At 39.9% G+C, this 16,634-nt stretch overlaps 1 protein-coding gene across 2 annotated transcripts; it reads right to left on the bottom strand.

The window, feature by feature from the left end:
- Positions 1-1,096: 1,096 nt before the first annotated feature.
- On the bottom strand, positions 1,097-14,719 carry LOC146364267 (Krueppel-like factor 15). Of its 2 annotated transcripts, XM_084917544.1 has the most exons (4): positions 14,552-14,719; positions 13,816-13,924; positions 11,210-12,779; positions 1,097-4,381 (listed from the first exon to the last, which is right to left on the bottom strand). In XM_084917544.1, the coding sequence occupies exons 3-4, from the start codon at positions 12,691-12,693 to the stop codon at positions 4,204-4,206; spliced, it is 1,662 nt and encodes a 553-aa protein (XP_084773670.1). In that variant the 5' UTR covers positions 12,694-12,779; positions 13,816-13,924; positions 14,552-14,719; the 3' UTR covers positions 1,097-4,203. The 2 variants fall into 2 exon arrangements, with proteins under 2 accessions (XP_084773670.1, XP_084773669.1); XM_084917543.1 differs by lacking the exon at positions 13,816-13,924.
- Positions 14,720-16,634: the final 1,915 nt, after the last annotated feature.

Raw genomic sequence — 16,634 nt, forward strand, 5'->3', positions numbered from 1 at the left:
TAAGCACCTTAATCAATTAAAGAATGTAAAGATCACATCTGCATAAAAAATAAAATGCATACATCTGTTACATACGATCTGTTGCTTATTTATATGGACTTTGGCAAACATAACGCTGTAAATTATTAGCTTTGTAGTTGCTAGATACTTCACACTTATTTACCACTTAGCTCACTGTCTGTACCTATCATTTGGTTTTGGGCACATTAGCACAGGTTTTTATATGTGAATCACCTGTTGTCAGTAAAACCAAAAATTGAAGAGAGCAATGATTCGGAACCAAAACAGTTGATCTAAGTTCTATAAATCAGTACTGTAGTGTAACCATTGTACAGAAATGTGCACAAGAAAGTATGAGACAAATATAGGGCACTGGCTATTTTTGGATGTATGTGGTTTTGTGCGTTTGTTCAGAGCCAGACATGTTTGACTGAGTTTTCAAGCTCTGTCCAATATATACAGAATATTTCTGTTAATATGCAACACTTTGTCCTTTTTAAGTATGAGATATATTTGACAGGGTTAACTGTAGCTTAGGAGGAAGACCAGATTATATATTAATTGGTAGTTTGATTCCTGGGGCGCTTCAGTATTCTTGGGCACATTGTCCATTTAAAGACGATTACTTATACACTCTTGTAAATCTAACTCATGCTTAATTGCTCTATTATGCTCTATCTATTAGAAGTAGTTATCTTGCTGTATTCTGACATTGTAGTAGTAATTTACTACAGTAACATTTAATTAATTAATTAATTTACTCAAGTCAGCAAGCCTAGGTTTGGTAAAGCCAATCACTTACAGCTAATATTAGATGGCATAAGCAAACCTTAGCTAGAGACTATATCAATCTTATAACTAAACAACAACTATAGATATTGATAGCGTCAACACTTTTTACTCTTTACTCTTAAAAGCACTTAAAAATAAATGCACACATGCAGTCAGAAATAAATTCATTTTGTCATTCCCAAATAATGTGGCCCAAATCTGACATTTTTACTGTATCATGTGACTGAAAGTCTCTCAGCGAAAACATCAAGAAAGCAATATAAAAAAAAAAATCTAATGAAACACTTATTGGCTGTTTAAACAGTAAAAACAAGTCATGTTTTTTTTTTTATTGTAAATGTTTTACATTGTAGAACAAAAGCAAAAAATAACATTTTTAGCTTTTTTGTTGTAGGTATGTACAGAACACATCTGAAAATGACTTCAGTGTTTCATAACACACGGACAATTTTATTTCCAACTCAGGTGTAATTTCAATTTGTTTTATTTTCAATGTTAAACCAAGTGCATGTAAATAAACTGTTGCTGACATGCATTTTTTTTGACTTCTTACAAAGAATGCATCATGAAACATGTAATAAGTCTATTGTATGTGTTGTGTACAGACCTCACAAACACTAAGTTAACTAATTTTAAAACAATATATTTGAATTATCATGTTATGTACACTTTCTTTACAGTTTTAAAAATCTTTCACAATCACAGAAATCACTAGAAGAATATTTCAATTCTCTTTTAGATGAATATAAAGTATTTACATACATTCACGGGATCACGTACGACACCCTTTCAGAAAAGTGTTTCTTCTAATTGCATGGAAGGAATGGCTGACTGAGTTAACATACTTCCTTTATATAGCGTCACTGGTGGCAAACCAAAGACTAAAAAGGGTTTGACAATCACTGCAGGTTTCAGCAAATCATCAATTTCTAAAACCACAAAAGTCTTTCTTAAAACCATATTTTAAATCTGTTTCAAATCTGTGAATTTTGTCAAATAATTCTCAACTTTATGGCACAGAAATTTCCTCTGAGCTCCTATGATATTTGATATATGGTATTTGGTTTAATTCAAAGGAAATTCAGAATAAGAGATCTACTCAGTTAAGTGAGATATGAAAAAAAAAGCTTAACAGTCACTGCTTCCTTACAGTACAATATCTCTTTTAGAAGAATTGATATGTTCAAGACCAGCAATAGTGTTTCTTGAATACTTTTGAAAATGGTATATATTCTGAAAAATGTGCTGTAAATTCATGTTTGGGCACAACCAAAGTAAGAAAACTTACTCATAAAGATTTCCCTTTAGATGTGGCATTTGATGTTGCAATGACACTAATTTTCCACTCTCAATGGAAAGTTAACTGAGCTCTTTTAAGTTTTAATCTGTGGAGAAAAGTGGGACAATATCTATTTGATGCCTCTTTAAGCAAGATCCAAAATATTTCATACATTAATTAATTAACAATTTATTCTCTTACAAATTAAGTCTTCAGTAATAAAGCACTGATTTTAAAAATGCAATACGTACTTGGGTATTTTGCATCCGTTGCAGTTGGTCACTATTAGCTAATATAAGTTAGCTAACACTAGCTGATGTTAGCTAACATTTTATAATGCTAGTTACTGTTTTGTAATTGTACATCATTTACGCTATGCACTATGATAAACGATTGAAGGTACTTATAATTTTCATATGTACTGTGATCCTGTCATTGCAACATGTGACAGCATTGGCCAGTTCTTTAGCAAAAACAACATAGCTTATCTTTAATCTTTTTACTTTGGTGTCCTTGGTGCTAGCTTTAACAACTGGCTACCAAATAGACAAACTCAATTTGACAGGTAACGATTTCATTTAATTTCAGATGTTCAAAAAATCTGGGGCAAGACAAAAGATTCACATTGATGCCAGCAGATTTACCATCTTGTATCATATGACAGCAGTGACATAATGTAAAGAAAGTCACATTAAGTAATAACTGATATGGTATAACAAAATCATTAAACAGAAATTGTGACATTTCATGAGATGAACAAAGACAGAGTTTTAAAGCTTGGCTTTAGGGTCATCAGCTTTGATCCAACAAAGGCCATTAAATTTACAATTATTACGATAAGTAATTTTTTGACAAGATGAATCAAAAAGAGTCAGACCGCAGTAAGATAACACAAAATTCTCAGTATGGGCAGACAACCAAAAATGTCATGTGTATCAGTGCAAATTACATGATATTTGTTGGTGAGCAGTAATTCAACATCAACTTGAGCTTTGTTCTTGTGTTTGAGGTCGTAACAGACTCTAAGGCAACAAAGAGACTTATTCAAAGCTAATGGAATGTTGGTGTATCTTTTTATCTACTGAGAAAGAATTAAACCAAGACCTTAATAGTCCCCATTACTTCCTAATAGTATGCCCAGTAAGCTCTTGTTGCTGTGCAACAAACGAAATTCAAGCCATTAAGCAGTAAGTTTTTGCTAGTATTACTTTTCAAAACATTTGGCTCCAGGAAGAGTATAAAAAGTGGAGGTTTTAAACAGGGATGCATGTGACTAGTCAACTAGATGTTTAAATCCTACTGCTATTGCTAGTCAGCACCAGAAATACTAGTCAGTTACACAGACTGGTACACCTGGTAGCAAGATGGAAAGTAAGCAGATTACCACTAACCAGCTTGGTTCAGCAGTATTTTGACGCAGAAAATGAATGGTTGTATGTCACCTGTGCTAGCATGCAAGCTAATGGCAAACTAATCATTGTATCTGTGTGCAACATTACATACAGCTCAGAGTTCCACACATGTCAGAGACATTTAAAATGCAATCTGATCACGGAGGAATGCGATTGAAAGTTTCACATAGCTCTTAGATACAGCCAATGTTTAACCTTGTCCATTAAGTTTTCATTGTTTTCTACCTTTTAGACAAGTCAGCTAACCTGATTCTTGTTTAAACAACTAGCAAATTAGTCGCTATAGCATCCCTAGTTTTAAATAGTAGCCAACCCACCAGTGTTATACCTTTTATTGATATAAGGCTTTTGATTGAACATAGCAATAACACACACCCCAACATGTAAAAAATAGCAGATCTTTCTCCAAATTAGGTTAGCTAAAATATCTGAGAATAAAGTTGTAATATACAAGAAGCTTATTCCACCTGTGAGGGTGCTTTGTCAAGTAACAGTTTTCTGTTTTAGTTCGTTACAGTCTTTTCCTCGTCACCCAATAAATTATCACAGTACCATGAGTGTACGTCACGCACACGTATTTGAACATAAACACACTTGGGCAAAAAGGAGTCCGGCGCAAACTCCTTTAAAGGGCATCTGGACTATCACCCCACCACCCTCCTCTGTCTTTCGTCACATTCCCTCCCCTTCCCTCATATCTGTCAGGCCGCCAGAGCAGGGTCAGAGGGGTCCATTTGCAGAGCGTCCTGTCCTGCTGCTTCGTGGAAAGCGGTGGACTTTGAGGTGTTTCGACAGGTGATCACTGCGAGCAAACTTCTTCTCACAGACTATACACTGGTATGGTTTCACTCCTGAGTGGGAGCGGCGGTGTCGGGATAGCTCGTCCGATCGAGAAAATCTGTTGGAAGGAACCCCAGCATGTGGTTAACAAATTAATCAAATTTTACTGTACATTAAAAACATTTGGCTATAATAATTCCCCATTATTGCTTCCAAATGTTCTATTTTATTATTACTATCAGTAATGCAATCTGTTTGTACACAGCTATTGTTATATATATATATATATATTAAAAACAAACTAAAAACAAACTGATGTAGTCACGCTTTAAGCTGCCAAATAATATAAAAGCCATGCCAGCCTTTTTTATTTCAGGGTAATCTGATAGGTGTGAGTATTGCCCTGCGACTTGAAGTTAAAGAGCCATCCCATATTTAGCTTAACACATGAGCACTGTAAATCCAAACCCAGTCTATTCCTGGCCTGCTCTGCTGTGGTTTCTATGGGCTTCGGCCAGCTTGGGTATCAAGCCAGTGAAGGGTTAAGTGGATGACAGAGCAGTGCCTTTATACCTTGATTTGGTTCCGTATATATTAGTAAAGCTGTTAAGATCTGAACAATCTGCAACACAGATTGATTTTCTAGCACATTTCCAGGAGCAGAGGCAGGCTGTAGACATGAAGGCGATAATTCAGAGATGTAAAGATGTCACTCACAGTTATTTCAAACCATTTCCACTGTAGACATGTATTACACAACTGGCCTATTCATCATTTTTATCGGCCAGTCATAAAAAGAAGGTAAATGACAGAGCTTACAAAGCTAAGCAGTGGCATCTGAGACAGCAAGAATCTTAAAAGAAATCAAGACGACTCATGTTGTTGATATGGAGCTCTTTCTCTATTGCAAGTCCCACATAATCTCATATAATACTCCAGAAAGTACAGATAAGCAGTCCCCAGTGTAACAAAAGAGTCTGCAGCCATAATAGCTATTATGTGAGACACAATGAGCCAATATGCTCAAAGGTGGCAATGCTAACATGTTTGTCCTGAGCAGGTAGAATATTTGCCAAGTACACCCTTACAGCTTTCAGAGGCTTTAAGATGGTAAGTAGGAGGCAGGTGCCAAGGTGACACAATAGCAAGAAATGTTTTAGCTAACCTGTCTGCAATGATCTTTAAAAAAGCAACTGTTGCTGCCAGTGAATCTATAAAGTGTTGGCCATTTGTGGCCATTTTCCAAACAATCTGAATCCTACCACTCTAAAAAGAGAAAGACTGGTCACAAGTGAAAACATTCAGGACAGGTGCCAATCTTCCCAGGAATGGACTTCCCAGCAAATTCACTGCAAGGTCAGATCATCCAGTGCTCAGAGTACCTGCAAAAAGCCTAAAAGCTACAGCTCAGACTTTAAAGGCCTTGGTTAGCATGTTTAATGTTAAACTTCATGACACTACAATTGGAAAGGTTGCCAGGAGAAAGCCTTTTCTCTATAAAGCTGCATTTGAGTAAACCACAAGACTTTTGAAACAATCTCCTTTGCACAGATGAAACCACAGTGGAGATGTCAGGCCATAATGCACATCACCGTGTCTGGAAAAAAAAATGCAAAAAATGCAACCAAACAACTAGAAAAACAACATTTCAGCAAACACAGCTCATACCAACTGCCGAGTCGGGGGTTTGGACTTCTAGTATTCTAGAGTCAAATGTAAGGCCATCAGTCTGACAGCTAAAGCTTGGCCTAAACTGGATCATGGATCAGGACAATGATCCTTTTGTTGTAAAGGAAAAGAATCAAGGTGCTACAATGGCCCAGTCATGTGTGGATTTCAACATGACTGACATGCTGACCTTAAGAGAGCTGTGCATGAACGAACGCCTGCAAACCTCAATGAACTGAAGCAACGAAGAGTCAGACCAGATTCCCCCACAGTAACAATAATAATGATGAAGTCACACATTCTCATACATTGCTGTTAAAGGTGTTTGTGCACACTAGTGAATACTGGGGTGTACTTTCTTTTTTGTTACTGTATTCAGTAAAACCGCAACATATAACTATTTGCTTTATGGTCTGTTGGGGGCAGCACATCTGGCTGACACTAAAAGTTATGACATTCACCAGTTATTGTCTAACCATGTTACAAAGGACCTTTAGGTAAAACAAAACGCAGTTACTGATATCAAGTTGCAAAGCTCTCCAAATGTGTGAAAAACACTTTTTGTTGCAGGCTGTTTGAAAAGTTAACTGAGCGACAGAAAAGAGGCAAATGAAAGGTGTTTTTCTAGCTCTCTTACACAAACACAATGTTTACTACAGTATATACTACAGCTAGGGATGATTTGCTCATCTCTTTGTAGCCCTGAATGTAGTTATAAAATGCCATTTTGTAAAGCTAACAAGCTCATCTGTTTGTTACACAACTACAGTAGAAGACACAGCAGAGCAAAATAAGGAAAGAGTTGTAGTTTGGATAACGAGCCAATGGAAACTTCTATGACAGGTTTCTTTTCATTTGACACCCTCATGTACCTCTTTACATTTCACACAGTCATTCAGTTTTGTTAACAGACAGTTATGGCTTATTGGAGCCTTGAATAACTGTAATTTTGTGATAGACTGTCTACTGAAGTCTTTTGCCTTTGTGTTGAAGGGATTAGTGGGATTTTTTTTAAACCTAGTTCTCCCTACCTCAAGAACATGTCAAGTAAACAGAAATAAATACTGATCCATGTCTTTACGTTCTCTTCTTTATGCGACTACACTCTTGGTAATTGCTGGATGATGTGAATGCAAGCATTAAACCCTAAAGCATTACTATGTCAGCTACAAGCTTGGGCACGGTAGAACCCATACATGTGTACTCTACGACTAAATTTGGGCTGAGCCTATAAGAACTATAACATAATGTACTGTGCCCAGAAAGATCTTTCAAGAGAACATTCATGCAGGAGTTATGCAATTACATAACCTCACTCTCCTCACATGTATGTTCTTTGGCATAACGCCTGTTCTCTTTTGTCACCCCACCTTCTCTCTCTCGCCACCTCATGCCCATTCTTGCTATAGTTCTTTGTCTACAATTTTAGCAATGTCACTTTTTCTCAGCTTACATGTCACAGATTGTGGACAGAGAGAGAGAGTGTCCTCAAGCTCAGTGAGTTCAGCGAGTTCATAAGTGCTACAGGTTGGGATTAGGGGCAATTTTCTTGATTACGTGAGTTTGTGCTTTTCACTGAGGATTGTGGCTTTTGCGCCTCAAGTCCTTGGGGCAGCTTGGCGTGGAGCTGCACAACACATAGTATACATAACAGCGTGGGCCCTGTGGGAAACACACGCAGGTCTTGTTCTAACTTGTCCCTGAACTTAGATCTTCCGCCAAAGCAGCATTCAAAGAAAACAGCCTAAAAGGTGTGGCGGTAACAAACAGTAACACAGATGCTGGCATATATATAGGTATAGGTATGCCTACTACATGTTAACCAACACAAAGGCCACGAAACTCTTCTGAAGGATTTTTGCAAAATAGATATTATCTTTTTATCTAGCTGAATAGCAGCAACTTTCCATCCACGGTGGTCCCCGCCAGATCAACAACCCTTCGTGAGTGATGGATCATAAACTAAGCACCCTCTCTTCCTTTCCCTTTGTCTCTCTTTTGAGCTCTAAGTGTCCAAATCTGAGGCTAAGTTTGACTGTGACAGCCCCGTCACCACCCAACATTGTTTTGTTGTAATAATGAATGCATCAGCTGACAAAGACAACAAGCCACAGCCCTGATGACAGATGCCGAGCACGCACACGCTAGAGTGTTTTTACAGCAAACTTTGGGTTCCAGCCCAGATTCTCAACACAATCCTCACATGAGAGCCTCAGTGCAGGCCGGAGATGAAAATGCTCCATGTTTGTGTGCGTGTATGGGTGTGTGTGCGTGTGTTGCTTGTATGTATGTGCTAATTTAAGTGTTTACATGTGACCAGATGGTCACAAGAGGGGAAAAAAATTCCAAAAAGCTTTAAAAAGGAAAACCGTTTGGCAAAGGAAGGAATATAATGTTGACTGAGTTATATGTGGGAATCCAGCCAATGAAATACCTCTCCTGTCTACTTCAGAGGAGCCAACACATGGATCTACTCTAAGGTTACAGAGGGTACAGGGAGCCTGACTTCTTACTTCACGTCCATTTCCTGACTCAGAGGGAGAGGAGTGTGGAAGAGGTAACTTTATAATATAGTAAATTGCTGCTGCTGTCACGTAAAGACGATGGAGATGAAGTTTTGAAAGACCATTTAGGATCACTTAAAGAAACATGTAGTTCTCAGTGTTTGCATTTCCTGACAACACAGATTAAATCCAGTCATAAATGAAAGCGAGTGCACCATTAAACCTGACCAATCGAAAAACATGGTTAATCTTGCCACACTCTGTCAAAACACACTCGTAATCCAAACAAAAAGATCTAAAGTTTAAATAAGTATCAGCAGAGTTTTCTCCACCACATAACAAGCTCATTAATTTCCCTGAAATGAGAACTCCATCTAACACCTAGCTGGTTTCTGAGCTGTAGCACCTGCATCTTTCTCCTCTTCGGTGGACCTCACTGCCACTAGCATAGTCGTGGTGAGTGCTTAGCTTGCATGTCCTACTTTAACATGCACTCAGCTGCCTTAGCACCTGATCACACTCACTGAATCAACAGTATGATTGGAAACATTCCTGAGATTTTCTTTTTAGTCACAAGGAGCAAAAATGTGAAGAAATTTTAACAGCATCACATTTATTAATGTAAAGAGTAACTAAATAACCGATTACTTGAACTACAAAACTAACACGTTGGTATCCCCAGTTTCAAGTGATCTGCAAACTGATTACATGCATTACGTCCATATGTCTGCCACTGATAACAATAACACAGCAATGCAGCAAAACAAAGCTCCGATACAAATTCATTTTGGGCTTCAGATCAGAAGTTAGCTTAGCTTAGCATTAAAATTTGAAAAGGAGGGCAGAGCTAGCCAAGAGCACCTTTTCAAGCTCACTAATAAAAGTGTTTTTGATCTCATCTGTTTGGTCTGAGGAAAAAGCAGAAAACTAACATCCACAAGCTGTAACTGTTGCTTTCCAGTGAGTGCTCGGGTCCAGTGACCTCATCAAGTTTCCCCTGGATGCCTTAAAACCTCCCTATAAAGCCAAGACATGAGAGTCGTATCACTCATCTCATCTGTCCTTCATCAGCAAGCTTGATGGAATGATACAGGTTACCAAAGGACAGGTGCCTATAGCACTTTATTTCTCATGGAAAACATGGAAAAAGTATGCCTTAGACTCCAAAAAAAGAGATCATTACAAACATAACAAGTGACAGATCACAATAACTTGATATAGAAATACCTGGATGTTTGTCCATCCATAATGTTGTTAAAAAATGTCTGACATGTTTTTTTTAATGGTTATAGTTGTAGCACAGCCTCCTCACAGTGTGTGCTGATTGCAGGTGTAACTCTGCACTGGACAACTGCTGAGCTGGACCACCATATCCAACATATCACTCCATGACAAAAACACATTAACCTTTTCACTTTAACTTTAACCTAAATTTAAATCTACCCTTTACTTCAAATCCTTAGCAGAGTTATTTTAACGTTACCAATGCTTGCTCTAATGCCTAAGGCCTAAGGCCTTTGTCCATATGTACAAAAACACAACACAAACACACAGGGACATGTCTATAAGGCTCTATATGCACACTCTTGGGCAACAACTGAAATAAATGACCACTGCACCAATGATCAAAGAGTTCAAGTAAGGATTTCTTATTCAAATCTAGTCCATGATTTAAACATGGAAAAGCTACTCAGTTTGCAGCAAATTAGACTTTTACCTTGTATCCTACACTGATAACTTTAAACTTGATTCTGTACTAAAGCTCTGCTGCGAGAACAGAAGTAAAGTGGTTGCAGACAGTGAGCAAACAAATAGAATAACTAACAGGGGACAAAGTCTGCATGCAGACCGCTTCAAAAGGCACTCTATCTAATCTGCAATTTTACCATGGTAGAAAAACACACAGATAGCCGGGATACAACCAACATGTAGAAAAGAACAAATTGTAACCTTCTAAAAAAGCCTTGAGTGCAGCTTCCCTGACGATGACCCATTCCTCCGTTCAGAGGTTCTTGAATCCTCTCTCTGTGCATTTAACATACATTTATACCCTTGTTAAAGTTTTCACTCTCTTGTAAAATGATATCTTTGGTTCTTTCAGATGACGTGAGGACACCAAAGATGCCTCAAAGACAGATAAAGGATGTGGAACAATTTGCTCTTCCTCCAAGAAGCAAAAAAACCCTTCTAGCATATTTCAGAAGTCAAAAAGGACAATAAGACAGCTTAATGCTGCTGCACTCAATGGATTACATTTCCTAGAGTATCACTTCTTATCAGTATTAACCTGACAATAGAGTATTCTTCATTACATGACACATTAACGTGTAGCACTGTGGTACCTCATTAAAGTCTGTACACAGTATTCAAGTATCCTATAGAGTGGAAGTCGATAATCCTGGTTATTGTAATCTCTGTAGTGTAGATACGGATATATACGCAACATTAAACCTCTTAGTATCCACCATGTAACTGGTTAACCACATGCTAAATAGGAAATTTTACAAATGAACTTTAATACATTCATTTTGACATTACATGATTTCTTTTCCATTTGCGTGATCCAAATAGATGAAAATTCTTTAAAAGGGGGGGGGGGGACCATGACCTAACTCACTCCCTACTCTTAACTTAACCCTAGGTGGGTTGCTGGTTACCTGGTGGATGTTATAAGAGGCTAAAGCAATTGAATGTGTGTCATGTGAAGCTGGCTTTCTTTTGACTTCATTTGAAGCCATACCAGCTTTACTATAAAAACATTTGGTCTCGCTCACCTCCATCCACAGCCAGGCCACGTGCAGGCAAATGGCTTCTCCCCCGTATGCCTCCTCAGATGGGCTTTAAGGTGGCTGCTCTTGGAATACATCTTATTACAGCCAGGAAAAGAGCACTTGTGCATCTTAATAAGGTCTGCGACTGCATTCTTCTGGTACCTCTGACCTCCAGAAAGCACCCCTGTAGCCGAACTGCCACCTAACCCACCTTCCACAAGCCCTGTGGGTTTAGCTGCGATGGGCACCGGTGCGATCCGGACAAATTTGGACGAAGTGGTGATCCCGGCTTTGCTTGAGCTTGCGACGTTAGCTGAAGAAAGCAGCTGAGGCACTAAGGCAAAAGTCTGCCCCTGAATGTTAACCAGGAGCTGAGCTATTTTGATGTCAGTTGGGGCCAGGGTTTGTTGGGACTGGGATTTCTCAGGATTCTGTGTGTCAGATTCTGAAATGGCACTGGAGTTTGGTTCCTGTTTGATCTGTATAGGCTGGATTTGTAGGATGACAGGCACAGGAGAAGCAGAGCTGGAACTTTCGGATGAGGAAGGCAGTGATCCAGAGTCCTCCTGTTTGATCCCTTCTGCATGGCTGGTAGCAGAGCTCGTTACACAGCTAGCATCTACCGATGATGATGAGCTGTCCATGTCTGATGCACATGGTGCATGTTTGGTCTCTGTGTGGGAGGAGAGTGGAGAATGAGCCACAGGCACAGTTTGATCCGAGTTCTGCGACACTAGTTCTCCTGCTAATGTCCTTGAATTTTCTGCATCTACATCCTCTGACGTTGGGGACATCCCCTCATTGCACCTTTCCTCTTCTTTTTCCACTGCCACAACCATGTTTTCCTCTAGGAACTCCTCAATCTCCTCTAGAGTGGGCTGAAACAGGAATGCCGCAGGATCCTGCAACTCATCGAGGAAGACTGGGAACTCGTAAGAATCCTCTTTGGCCTGCTGCTGCAGAACACTCAGCTGTTGCTCCCAAGCCAGCCCCGTAGGTAAAATGGGAACAGTAGGAGAAGAAGATGTGGAGGAAGGTGGAGAGGACAGGCAGAAAGAGGATGAAAGAGTGTTGCTGCTGTTGCTGGTGTTAGAACTTAATGAGGTGGTGTGGGAGGCCTGAGACAGCAGGAGGTCTAGCAGGCTGTCTTGACTCTCTCCTCCCGAGGAGCTGCAGCTCTCACTGCTCCTGCTGCTCCTGCTTTTGTAGCTGGAGCTGAGGACATGTCGTGACACCGGGGACGAGGACTCGGGACTGGAGCAGAGGGACGAACGAGGGCTGGAGGAGTCACTGAGGTCGTCCTCAGAGAGCCGAGGAGAGGAGGAGAGAGTCACTCCTTGGTACGGGTGGTGGTGGTGGTGGTAGGTACACGCGTCAGTCACCATGATGCCACCATTAGTGTGGCAATAGAGGCAGCTATAGTCAGACTTTGGGGAGCCGGTGTAATACAGGAAGGTCTCCTCACCAAATGGTAAGTGATCAACCATTCCTGTGCGGATGAATGGCAGCTGGCTTTGCTTCACTCTGCTCTGAAGATCGGGCTGTTGTGAACGTTCAAGCGTGTTTCTTGTTCCTACAAAACACAAATGATTCAGTTTATTAGGTATGAAACTGAAAGAGTTTCTCCACAATCCTCATCTAGTGGCAGCTGCTCGGACTGTGTTCAATTTTAATGAAATGGAACTTTTAACAGGCTTGTGTTCCTGGGTGATGGTTAATCCTAAAAAGTTCCAGCGTGACACAAACACAGCAATGCTGTCTATGAGGTTAATTTTTTAACAATAAAAAATAAAAAATAAGTAAACCAGCACTAACAGACTGAGAATGATCTCCTATTCTTTGTGGTTTCTACCTGCTGCCTGTTCAAGAGGTTTGCAGCTGATGGCACTTCAAAAGGAAAGTCAATCATGTGTGAAGGAAGTGGAATTTAAAGACTGTGCATGTGTGCGGGAGCGTGGATGCTGCAGCTGCTGGTTCAGACTTCAAGTTGACCATGTGGAGTTTGGGTTTCCGGTTTCTTCTAACATTAAAGCCATATGGTCATTAAACGTGTTTTTCTACCTGTGGTCCTTTGCAGAGCTTTTGTCTCAAAAAGGACACCAATTGAAATTTTGTATCAATAAGATTTTCAATACGGCAGATATTCGACATTAAATCAGAATCAGAATACTTTATTGATCCCTAGGGGAAATTATTTTGGTTACAGTGCTCCAGTATAAACATTAACAAGACAGACAATGCACTAAGTAAGAAATAGACACAATATATACAATATATACATGACTTATATACATATAAGTCACTTATTGATAAATAGCTGAATAAGAGGAAGAGCGTGTGCAAAAGGGTGTAGCTATTGCAGTATACAGTGTGTTAAGTGGATGAGTTGTACAGGGAGATGGCCACGGGCAGGAATGAGTTCCTGTGTAATGTAAAGCTAGAGCCCAAAATCTTTCTACAGTTTTGGAGTCAATCGGTGCCACTGCAGGAAGAGTGAGGGATTTAGTGTCTATTTTTATGCCAGAAAAACAATGCACCACATCTACATTTACATGGATTAAAAAAAAACAAAACAAACAAAAAAAAACACTAGACACAAATCCACTTACATGCAGTGAGTGGCTTATGATGATTAAACGCAACTCTGAAATCCCCCTTTAAAACCTCAAAAGGCTGCATGAAAACGGGACTAGAGACAAAATGATAGTGCGCCCTCTTCTGTAAAAGAATAAAAGAAAAGTTTTAAAGTGCAGAGATCCTAAGAAAAAAAATAAAACAAAAAAATGTTTTTGTTATGCACACACACACACACACACACACGGACTTTTATCTAATGTATGATCTCAGGCCAGAATAAGGTAACATCATATGACATTGAGGGTCTGGTGTTCTGCAGCTGCTGCTTCTACGTGATACCTTATGGGAGGGGGGAGAAAAAGGGGTTTGGAAGAGAGTTCGGGATAGGTTTGGCCACGTCTAAACGATCTGCCCTGGAGTAACCCTGCAGCCATTAAACATCAAACAAGAATTTTGACAGCATGGTGCTCTCCTGCTCTTAACCACGCTGCGTGCTTAGTTAGGTGTGGAGGTTAATTCGGAATTCACGGCATGTTTAACGCTGCAGGCTGACAGCTTGTCCGATCACAGGCACGGGATTACTTTTTTTTTCTTTTTTTGTAATACTGCGCCAATTTGCTAAATATTTCTACGTATCATTCCGTAACAGCTTTGCGTGCATGCATGTCTTTCATCAGAGCCACGCTTCACTGCACACCACACGGATAAACAGAAGACACACAGTCACATATAAACAAGTATCTTTTAGCAAATCGCCTACACACTCACCTGTATATGCAAGCAATCCAATCCCCGCTCCTTTAAAGCTGAGCGCTTCTTTCCTGGAAGTCCGTGCGTAATAGTGCGTAATGGCAATAGAACTCCACCGCACTGTCTTCGCACACTCTCTCTCTCATACAGCTCTCACAAGATCTCTCTCCCTCTCTCCCTCTCTCTAGAGTAGTCGTTGGTTCGTTTAACCGTCACGTGATCGAAGTTCGGCATGTTATACCAGTGAAATCAGGGCTCACGAAGGCTCGTCTGCTCGGCGCACGGCAATTGGCCTTCGATGACGGGAGGCCGGCCTTAGGGCTTGGCGTCAGTGGAAAGAAGGTGCGAGTAAAGGAAAGAGAGAACATGTGTGCCAATGAGGCTCGATCATAAAATCACTTTCATATCTTAGCAACTGCTCTTGAGGCTATTGAAGGCGCAAGTCATTTTCAACATCGTGTTGATGTGCTTCATTTGCATTTGGCAACTGGTAATATTTCCATTGCCCTTCCAGCGAGTGTGCCATGTGTGTTTGTTAACTGAAACCCTGCAACAAGAAGTGTCTATAATATTCTCAGTCAGAGCTGCATGTATTTTCTTTCCTGTATCACTTATTGTGTAGAAATAAATAGCTTTTACACGACATTACCATAGAGACTGTGTTTGAGGCTGACACATGATAAATCATAAATTAGGGTATAAAAGCTGCTAAAAAGTAACATCCCAATTTTCCTGAAGGGAAAAGCATCAGCAGCTGCTGCCTAGAAAGCAAGCTGAGATTTTCGCTTTTTTACAGATGACCATGTCTGGATAAGTGGCCAAGTGACTGAGTGAATGAGGGAGCTATTGAGCAGGCAAGTGAGCGTGTTTACATGCTGCCTAATGACATCAGTAAGAGAAGTTTTGCTTTCACTCCAGCTGAGCAGACCTCATATAAACACCTCTGCAGGGCTGAAGGAACTTTACTGGCTACAGCCTAATTTGATTTGCCTGCGTAGGTTAGATTACCGTTCAGTGTTTGGATAAATGATCCACTTTCAGCCTGCTTGTAAACATTAGAAGTGTTTCAGTGTGTACTTGCATGCAGCACAGTCACTGGCTATTATGATGTATAAAAACACACACACAATGCCACACTGAGGAGGTTCGTTGTGTGCATGACTCCCGTTGAGCACTTCCAGTGCCACTGCTGAAACTGCTACTGACACTCGTGGTCCTAAATATTCCACACGGCTTGCCCTGGCAAACTGTGACAGTTACAGCCTCCAGTAATGGTAGCCAATGGTAAAGATGAGGTTGGAGTGATCAATTTAGATCATAAAGCCATAAAAAAAAAGTTGACTGAGATGATAGTGAGTGGTCAGCTTGTTTGCTGATAGACTTCTGTATAAATGCAGATTTATCAGAGAAGTTTTCCTCACTGGCCATAGAGAGGATACAGGTTCAATACTCCTTGGCGATGCTAATGCTACACCTTTGTCTTTGCTGTATTTCTACTGCTAACGCTGCTATTATTGCCGTTGTTACTTCAAATGGTACAGCAGCACAGGGACCAATCAATGAATCAATCAATCTATTTATTTATAAGCAAACAACACAGGTTGACCAAAGTGCTGTACAAAGAGAAAAAGTAAATAATAAATAAACAAACACACAAATAGAAGATAAGACAAGAAGCTAAACAACTCCGTCACAATTAAAAGCTAGCAAGTAAAGATGCATCTTCAGGCGGGTTTTAAAAATGCAGAGTGTTGGAGAGGTCCTCATTTGAAGAGGCAAACTGTTCTGAGGTTTAGGTGCAAAAATTGCAAAGGCCCAGTCTCCTCTGTGTTTTAGTCTGCTTCTAGGAACGATCAGAAGAAAGTTATCAGCTGACCTTAGAGTTCTGTTTGGAGTATGTTTAGCTAAAAGATCAGAGAGGTAAGAGAGAGCTAATCCATTTAGAGACTTAAAAGCAAGCAATAAAATCTTAAAATCAATTCTAGAATGTACTGGAAGCCAATGTAAACGAGCCAACACCGGGGTAATATGGTCATGTTTGTCAAGCCTGGTGTAATAAATGCATGTATTACTTTCCTGCAGCAGGCGACAAAACATTCTT

Source organism: Perissodus microlepis, chromosome 20 (genome assembly GCF_051167445.1).
Source record: "Perissodus microlepis isolate ML-2025 ecotype Zambia chromosome 20, ASM5116744v1, whole genome shotgun sequence".
In the NCBI taxonomy this organism is placed as follows: domain Eukaryota; kingdom Metazoa; phylum Chordata; class Actinopteri; order Cichliformes; family Cichlidae; genus Perissodus; species Perissodus microlepis.

What these genes read in the sequence shown, in the direction of transcription:
- LOC146364267 (XM_084917543.1), bottom strand. Translation starts at nt 12,693, where the DNA reads ATGGTTGATCACTTACCATTTGGTGAGGAGACCTTCCTGTATTACACC. An exon ending in TGGCCTGGCTGTGGATGGAG is followed by an intron (nt 4,382 to 11,209) that starts GTGAGCGAGACC and finishes TCCTTCCAACAG; the next exon opens with ATTTTCTCGATCGGACGAGC.